Below are 9,669 nucleotides of genomic sequence, written 5' to 3'. Positions count from 1 at the left end.
AACTTTTGTATTGTTCAACTCCTTTTTGTGGAAGGGAAGGAAGACAGAATCATGGGCAATTTATAGGAATTCTTGGGGAAATAGGAATAAATTGGAACTTGTTGAATTGAAAGTTCTGGAATTTTCCATATTCACTGGTACATGCAGGATTATGGAGAGGGTCAATCAAACCGGCAGTGTCTCTGAGTTCATCCTCCTGGGACTGTCCTCCCGGCCTGAGGACCAGAAGCCACTTTTTGCCCTGTTCTTCATCATGTACATGGTCACTCTGGTAGGAAATCTACTCATCATCCTGGCCATCCGCTCTGACACTCAACTCCAGACACCTATGTATTTTTTCCTCAGCATCTTATCCTTCATTGATGTTTGCTACACAACAACCATCATTCCCAAGATGCTGGTGAACTTCCTGTCAGAGAAGAAGTCCATCTCCTACGCTGAGTGTATGACCCAGATGTATTTCTTCTTGGCTTTTGCCAACACAGAAAGTTATCTCCTGGCTGCCATGGCCATTGACCGCTTTGTGGCCATCTGTGACCCATTCCACTATGTCACCACCATGAGCCACCGCCGCTGCGTGCTGCTGCTGGCCTTCTCCTGCTCCATCTCTGACCTCCATTCCCTGTTACTAGTTCTTCTGATAAACCGTCTCACCTTCTGTGACTCCAATGTTATCCCCCACTTCCTCTGTGACATCAACCCTCTGCTGAAATTGTCCTGCTCCCCCACATTTTTCAATGAAATTGTAATTAACACAGAAGGATTGATAACCCTGGTGACCCCCTTTATGTGTGTTGTCATCTCTTATGTCCGGATCCTCATTGCTGTTCTTAAGATCCCTTCAGCTGCGGGGAAGCGTAAAGCTTTCTCTACCTGTGGCTCCCACCTCACCATGGTGACCCTCTTTTATGGAAGCATTATTTATGTTTATTTCCGACCCCTGTCTAGCTATACCATCAAGGACAGGGTGGCAACAGTCATCTATACAGTTCTGTCCTCCATGCTGAACCCTTTTATCTATAGTCTGAGGAACAAAGACATGAAGCAAGGCCTGAGGAAGCTGATGGGCAGGAGGTCCCAGGCAGCACTTTCGTGAGCACACTCAGAAGCAGGTCTTCTTTGAGCCTTCATTTCTGCTGATTCCTGGTCTACATACCAAGTTGCTAGAAGTTAGCATACCTAAACTGAGTGTTCGTGGGAAATTGTATAAGTGACCAGACTAGAATATTATACACCAAGTCTTATATATTCATAATATTTTATATTTATCTTACAGTATAATAATAGTAATAATAATAATAATAATAATATATCTTATCATATACCCACCAATCAAAGCCACCTCATTAGGGCCACCTAACTGACCCAGGGTCTTTGCACCCATTTCTCATTCTCTTACTCCCATTCCCTTTTCCTATCCACTCCTTCCAAGTGCAACTAAAAATTTCTCACTAATTTTTCTTGACTAGATTTCTCCTTGTCAATAACTCTGAATTCCCAGGGTGCCTGAGTGGCTCAGTCAGTTAAGCATCTGACTTGATCTTGGCTCAGGTCATGATCTCACCATTTGTGAGATCAAGCCCTATGTCAGGCTCTGTGCTCACAGTTTGGAGCCTGCTTGGGATTCTCTCTCTCTCTCTCTCTCTCTCTCTCTCTCTTTCTGTGTGTGTGTGTGTTTGTGTGTGTGTGTGTCTGTGTATCTCAAAATAAATAAATAAACATTTAACAAAAAAACCTAAGCTCCCAGTATCCTTATGTAATTTAAGAAACATCTTCAATTGGATATGGTACATACATACAATGGAATATTACTCAGCCATAAAAAAGAATGAACTCTTGCCATTTGCAATGATGTGGATGCAGCTAGATAGTATAATGCTAAGTGAAAGAAGTCAGTCAGAGAAAGATACCATATGATTTCACTCATAGGTGGAATTTAAGAAACACAACAAACAAGCAAAAAGAAAAATAGAAAAAGAGAGAAAGACAAACCAAGAAACAGACTTTTAACTATAGAGAACAAACTGATGGTTACAAGAGGGGGGTTGGTGGGGAATGAGTTAAATAGGTGATGGGGACTAAGGAGTGCTCTTGTGATGAATCACTATGGAAGTGCTGAATCACTATGTTGTACACCTGAAACAAATATTACACTGTATGTTAACTGGAATTTAAATAAAAACTTAAAAAAAGAAACATCTTCAATTAGTTATTCAATTTTCAGCAATTTCAACGTCCCTGAAATTACTTAAGGTGATATTGTGTGTGTGCATTTTGTCTTCCCTGTAAGATTAGGAACTCCCCAACAGCAGAGACAGTTTTTGCATGCAAGACAGAGAATATATAATGTCTCCTCCTTTTTTGGAATCTCTCTTGGCAGTGTCTTGGGTCCTGAACACAGTATAGAATCAAGAGTTGGCCCTCAGGACCTGGTTGACTTAACAACTTAGGTCCAATGTTCCAGGTGACCAGCCACGTGCAATGGAACTGACGTTTACTTTTTTGTGTCTTCCCTGGCTTCCTTCCCTTTGTTCCTCTGACAGCTTTTGGTCCATGGCCTCTTCTGAGCATCTTTTTGGTGTCATTCACCCTGGAAGTATCTGTATTTCTGACATCATTACTATCTATCGATCTATTTTCTAAGGTGAGAAAAATATTTCTCTGTAATGAGGTTTACCCCGAGTAGCTTTTGAAGACAGAACTAGACACAATATTTGTAAGACTGGGGAAAGTAATTCCTAACACACTATAAGGAAAGAAACTCAAATGTCAGAGTTATTGAAAGGTGACATCCACCCTCACTGGAGAAGGGTAGTACAAAGCCGTTTTATATATCAGACTGGAATTGAGCTAGATGACATTCAAGGTCACTTCCAATTCATGGAAATAATTTTTTTTAATTTTTTTTCAACGTTTATTTATTTTTTTGGGGACAGAGAGAGACAGAGCATGAACGGGGGAGGGGCAGAGAGAGAGGGAGACACAGAATCGGAAACAGGATCCAGGCTCTGAGCCATCAGCCCAGAGCCTGACGCGGGGCTCAAACTCACCGACCGCGAGATCATGACCTGGCTGAAGTCGGACGCTTAACCGACTGCGCCACCCAGGCGCCCCTCATAGAAATAATTTAATATTAAAGAGTTTCAAATTCCTCATGTTCGCAACTGGCAACAGTAGTATTTTATAATAAAGTATATGTCCAAGTAAGGCTGACTCTAGAGAATGTCCTAGATTTAGACATTTTGTTATAATTTTATTAGGCAATAGAGATTAAAAGAAATATCAGTCTCAATTACCTTGGGAAGATATTTTTCCAGTGGCAAGAAATGAAAATTCAGAATGAGATGGAAAATTTTATATTATAAGTGAACATCTAAGAGTAAAAAGTTTAAGTAAGCATCATTGTCTGATGGGAATGCTGCTTTCCTGGTCTCAATCTTTTCCTCCATGAGAAGAGGATTTAGTTAAGGCACTCATTTTTTTCCCATCCTGTTTCAGTTTCTATCCCAGGGAATATGAGTGTCTTATCTGATTGGTAAATGTGAGAAACACATATTTGGCATGTATCAAAGCAAAACTGGCACCAGGCAAAGTGAAACAGGCAAGGAAGACCTTTTTTGATTTATTTAAATTCAAGTTAGTCAACATATGGTGTAGTATTGGTTTCATGAGTAGAAACCAGTGATCCATCACTTACATACAACACCCAGTGCTCATCCCAACAAGTGCCCTGCTTAATGCCCATCACCCATTTAGCCCATTCCCCCACCCACCTCCCTTCCAGCAACCTTCAGTTTGCTCTTTTTAAGAGTCTCTAATGGTTTGCCTCCCTTTCTGTTTTTATCTTATTTTTCCTGCCCTTCCCCTATGTTCATCTGTTGTGTTTCTTAAATGCCACATATGAGTGAAATAATATGGTATTTGTCTTTCTCTGACTTATTTCACTTAGCATAATACATTCTAGTTCCATCCACATTGTTACAAATGGCAAAATTTAATTCTTCTTGATACTGAGTGATATTCCATTATATATATACACATACATACATATGTACATACATACATATATACACATCTTCTTTATCCATTCATCAATGGACATTTGGGCTATTTCCATAATTTGGCTATTGTTGATAACACTGCTATAAACATTGGTGTGCATATTCCCCTTCAAATCAGCATTTTTTTTAACCTTTGGATAAGCACCTAGTAGTGCAATTTCTGGGGCATAGGCTAATTCTATTTTTAATTTTTTCAGGAACCTCCATACTGTTTTCTAGAGTGGCTGCACCAGTTTGCATTCCCACCAACAGTGAAAAGGGCTCCCCTTTCTCCATATCCTTGCCAACATCTGTTGTATCCTGAGTTATTAATTTTAGCCATTCTGACAGGTGTGAGGTGGTATCTCATTGTGGTTTTAATTTGTATTTCTCTGATGATGAGTGATGTTGAGCATCTTTTCATGTGTCTGTTGGCCATCTGGATGTCTTCTTTGGAAAAGTGTCTATTCATGTCTCTGGTCCATTTCTTCACTGGATTATTTATTTGGAGGATGTTGTGTTTGATAAGTTCTTTATAGATTTTAAATACTAACACTTTATCCAATATGTTATTAGCAAATATATTCTCCCATTCTGTCGGTTGCCTTTTAGTTTTATTGATTGTTTCCTTCTCTGTGCAGAAGCTTTTTATCTTAATGATGTCCCAATTATTCATTTTTGTTTTTATTTCCCTTGCCTCCAGAGACATGTCTAATAAGAAATTGCTGCAACCAAGGTCAAAGAAGTTGATCCCTGTTTTCTTCTGTAGGATTTTGATGGTTTCCTGTCTCACATTTAGGTCTTTCATCCATTTTGAATTTATTTTTGTGTATGGTATAAGAAAGTGGTTCAGTTTCATTCTTCTGCATGTTGCTGTCCAGTTTTCCCAGCACCATCTGCTGAAGAGACTGCTGAAGAGACTGCTACAAAAGCATCTCCTGCTTTGTAGAAGATGAGTTGGCCATATATTTGTGGGTCTATTTCTGGGTTCTCAATTCTGTTTCATTGATCTATGTGTGTGTTTTTTTCTCAGTACCATACTCTCTTTATAATTACAGCTTTGTAATACAGCTTGAAGTGCGGGGTTGTGATGCTTCCAGCTTTGGTTTTCTTTTTCAACATTACTTTGGCTATTCAGGGTCTTTTGTGGTTCCATACAAACTTTAGGATTGTTTGTTCTAGCTCTGTGAAGAATGCTGGTGTTATTTTGATAGGGATTGCATTAAATGTGTAGATTGCTTTGGGTAGTATAGACATTTTAACAATGTTTATTCTTCCAGTCCAAATAAAGGAAGACTTTATTTAAAACTCTCAAAATAGGGAGAAAGAACAGAATTCCGTCTGAAAGAAAGGGTTTGTAAGCCCTGGGCTGAGCCAGAGGAAAAGTACCAGAGGACATTAGGGGAGTCATACACCATCTGTGTTTGCTAATTGGCTTTATGCAAAGGGAAAATAAACTTCCTGTTTCTTGGTGATAGAAGGCAATTTTGCAACTTGGAGCAAGGCACCCACAGGCATTGGGAGATGGGGCACTATCTCATGTGAAATGATTACATTTCAAAGAGTTAGCTCCAGATCCTTGAGAAAGATAAGCCTAGGTTGAGAAACTGGCAAGAAGTTTTTTAAAAGATTTATATCTCAAAGAGGTAGAGAAAGAATTCACAGTTACAAGTTTTCTAATAAAAGGAATGTTGGGGTCCCAGATTCAGGAAGAAGGCTACCATTTAATGCAAGCTGAGGGGAACTGTTAAGGTCATCTTGGTCATCTGCTTGGCTCAGTCCTCACCTGCAGTGGGAAGAAATTCTCTGCATCTCTGAGCCTGTGGAGAAGACAGCCTCATTTTCCCTCCTTTGACTTTCCCTCCTTTGACTAAACCACAACCTTTGTCCATATAAAGGTGGCCTCTCTCTGCCACCTTATTGTCCTGTTTCTCAGGCCTCCTAAGAGTACCCCATAATCACAACTAGTTTCAGAGAGCTTCTTGCAAATTGTTCTTTGACAGAAACATACTTTTCCCAAACCTGTTTCTCAAAAATAAATAAACATTTAAAAAACTAAAAAAAAAAAACAACAACTAAAGAGCAGGAATTTAGAGCAAAGGAAGAGAAAAGGCAAGTGGCCCAATTGGTCCTTTTATCAAAATCAACCAAGGGACACCTGAGTGGCTCAGCTGGTTAAGTGTCCAACTTCGACTCATGATTTCACAGTCGTGGGTTTGAGCCCTGCGTCGGGCTCTGTGCTGACAGCTCAGAGCCTGGATCCTGCTTCAGATTCTGTGTATCCCTCTCTCTCTGCCCCTCCCCCACTTACACTCTGTCTCTCTCTCTCTCTCAAAAATGAATAAACATTTAAATTTTTTTTTAAAAAAGGAAAGAAAAGAAAGGAAATTTTTTAAAAAATCAACCAAGACTTCTAAAACAAAGGAGCCTCAGTCAGGGGAGATGGCCTTTCTCTTTATCTGGTTGTGTGGCTCACAGTGTGTTTGTCTGAAGTGGATCTTTCTTTGAAATGGATGTCATGGCGATCCAACCTTAAGTCAGGCACTTGAACAAAAAATGAAAAAAAACAACTGTCAGGGTTTACACTACACTGCCTCAAGGGACTTTTCAAAGCCCGCAACCCAGACTATGAACTTTCTAGGCTGTTTATTTAGAACTCTGTTTCAATTCTAGTATATTCATTTTGACATGAGGTTCTGATAATTTATTAAATTTCTGGTCATGTGTTCATATATGTTTTAAAATTTCTAATGTATTTTGAAACTTGTAGTTGTTTACGAACTTGGTGTTACAGGCTATCTTTGGAGAGTTCTCTATACTAGTCACTAATCCTTCCTTCAGAACTATAAAAACTGATTCTAGATGGCTAAGCACACTGAGGGTGTGGAGCTAGACACAGGTAAGGGGAATACCTCCTTCTGTGGGTCTTGAAAGCCACTTTGGCTCTGACCCTGAGGCAGGAAAAGGCCTCTGTCTCAGGGATGGGGTGTGAAATATCTTTGTCCGCTGTTAAGACAGGAAGTCACTGGCCTGGTAAGAGTTCCTAGAGAAATTTGGGGCCTGTGCTGTACTTGTAAGGTGGCCTCTGTGGTATAATTCTCTTTTAGTACTTCTGAATCTTTAGTAATATCATAATAGGTGATCCTTTTCTTTACTGTGCTCTGGCCACCTAGGAAAGATTCTGGAATGTAGCTGTGGATATGGAGCAGGGAGTTTCCTTCCTCTGGCCAGTCTGGGAGGTACCAGCAAAACCTCTATTCAGATGCATCAAAGCAACAAGCCCACAAGGGTTAGCCTCATGACATGGAGGCTTAAGCAAAATACCATGTCCTTTTCCATGGGGCAGTTCCCGGGGAAACTCTCAGAAAGATCTGGAAAACATAGCCTTCAGGGTCCCATCCCAGACTAGTTGACCAGCATCACCAGAAAGAGGCTCAGGGGATTTGAACATGCTCCTCAGATTATCTGAGGCAACAGACTCCGTACTCTGTTGTGCAACAGCGTTTAGGAATGACCATTCCTTTTAGGAATGACCACTCCATTTAGGAATGACCACTCCATGCCAGGATGTGTACAGCTGCATGCTCCAGGGGAGAGACTCTGTAAGACACAGGAAGACATAGGAAATAGAACGTGCCAGAGCTCAGCAACTTTAACTCCACCCTAATTGCCCCAACAGGCCCCTGACTGGTATTACAACGTATCAGTAGACTTGGGTACACATATCAGCACCCTGCTGATGGGGCCATTCATTTGAAGTGCAAAATGTCCAAAAACCACACTCTATTATGCCCTGAAGGAAGATGGGACTTTATAGAGACCATGGCCCATCAGAAAAGTCAAATTACATTTAATAGCCACTCTTAAAAGGAAGAAAAATGTATAATTCATTTTGGAAAGATTTTTACAAAAAGGTGGTTGATGCTCACCCTCAAGAGTAATTAGGAAAACACAAATCAAAACCATAGCGAGATGTTACTTCACATACAACAGATTGGCAAGGAAAAAAAATATTTCTGGAAATTCTGAGTGTTGGCAAGTGTAGAGGACAATGATGGACTTTGACAATGCCCATATGAGGATAATTTAGCTAAGTTACTTTGGAGAACAATTTGACATGTTTTCTCCATACTAAAATTGTGTACGTACCAGTGAAACACTAATTTGAGCTGTGATTACAACAGAATAGTTTCACTGCCCTCAAAGTGCTCTGTATTTCACCTGTTCATCTCCCCCCTTCACCAAACAAACAAACAAAACCTGGCAACCACTGATCTTTTGAACTGTCTCTATAGTTTGCCTTTTCCAGAATGTCATATAATTATAATCATAGAGTATGCAGCCTTTTCAAACTGGCTTCTTTCCCCTAGCAATATGCATGTAAGTTTCCTCTAAGGCTCCTCTGTCTCTTTTCATGACTTGATAGTTCATTTCTTTCCATTGTTCAGTAATAGTCCATTGTATGGATGTACCACAGTTTGTTTATCCACTCAAGTATTGTCAGTTTCCATTTGGGGCAATTATTAATAAAGCTGCTGTAAACATTCATGTGTATGAAGCTTTTGTTTTAAATTGTCAAAAACTGGAAATAACTAAGCTATCCATCAGCAGACAAATGGATATAAAAATTGTGGTATATTGGGGCGCTTGGATGGTTCAGTCGGTTGAGCATCCAACTTTGGCTCAGGTCATCATCTCGCGGTTCATGAGTTTGAGGCCTGCATTGGTCTGTGTGCTGACAGCTCAGAGCCTGGACCATGCTTCTGATTCTGTGTCTCCCTCTCTCTCTCTGCCCCTCCCGTGCTCACACTCAGCCTCTATCTCTCTCAAAAATAAATAAATATTTAAAAAATTTAATTGTTGTATATCCATTTATATGAAATATTCAGGATCTTATCTCACTATGATTATTAATGGGATCATTTGTTCCACTTAAATCCATACACTTAGTGTACAATGTGAGGCAGTGTTTCAAGCCCGTATATAGCAAGTAGCCTGAAATTTATTGAAACCAAGTTAGCCTTGCTTGGTAAAGCTGGAGGTGAGTCACCTAGCTATTGACCTCTATGAATTAATACACCAAGCTCATACTTCAAATAACACAGCGACTGAATTCTTATATCCTCCCAAAATTCGTATGTTGAAACCCTATTCCCCCATGTGATGGTGTTTGGAGGTGGAGCCTTAGGAGGTGATTAGGTCACAAGGGTGAAGCCCTCTTGAATGAGATTAGTGCCCTTATAAAAGAGAGTCCAGAGAGCTCCCTTGCGCCTTCTACCACGTGGGAACACAACAAAGAGACAGCCATCTATCTATGAACCAGAAAGCCAGCCTTCACCAGACACCAAATCTTCAGGGACCTTGATCTTAGACTTCCCAGCCTCCAAAACTATAAGAAATAAATGTTTGCTGTTTAAGCCACCCAGTCTATGGGATTTTTGTTATCGCAGCCCAGATGGACTAAAATAGGTAATTATCTCTACAATCTATTCATGTACAATGTTTCTGTCAAGGCTGAAAAGCTGAGAGAGAGACCTGCCGCATGCACTTGAAAACTTCAAGATCAATGGAAACTTCCTCATGGACCAATAATGGGCTATAGACTGATATCTGAAAAGCACTGGTATGG

General features: G+C 40.2%; 1 protein-coding gene across 1 annotated transcript; it reads left to right on the top strand.

Moving 5' to 3' along the window:
* LOC124503792 (olfactory receptor 1L1-like) lies at nt 1-1,551 on the top strand. Its single transcript, XM_047069067.1, has one exon. The coding sequence runs from the start codon at nt 152-154 to the stop codon at nt 1,094-1,096; it is 945 nt and encodes a 314-aa protein (XP_046925023.1). The 5' UTR covers nt 1-151; the 3' UTR covers nt 1,097-1,551.
* The last annotated feature ends 8,118 nt before the right edge of the window (nt 1,552-9,669 follow it).

This window comes from Lynx rufus, unplaced genomic scaffold, assembly GCF_022079265.1.
Source record: "Lynx rufus isolate CCGP_SWC_20201006 ecotype Redwood Valley unplaced genomic scaffold, mLynRuf1.p SCAF_10, whole genome shotgun sequence".
Classification (NCBI taxonomy): Eukaryota; Metazoa; Chordata; class Mammalia; order Carnivora; family Felidae; genus Lynx; species Lynx rufus.
This window is presented reverse-complemented; position numbering and strand designations above follow the sequence as displayed.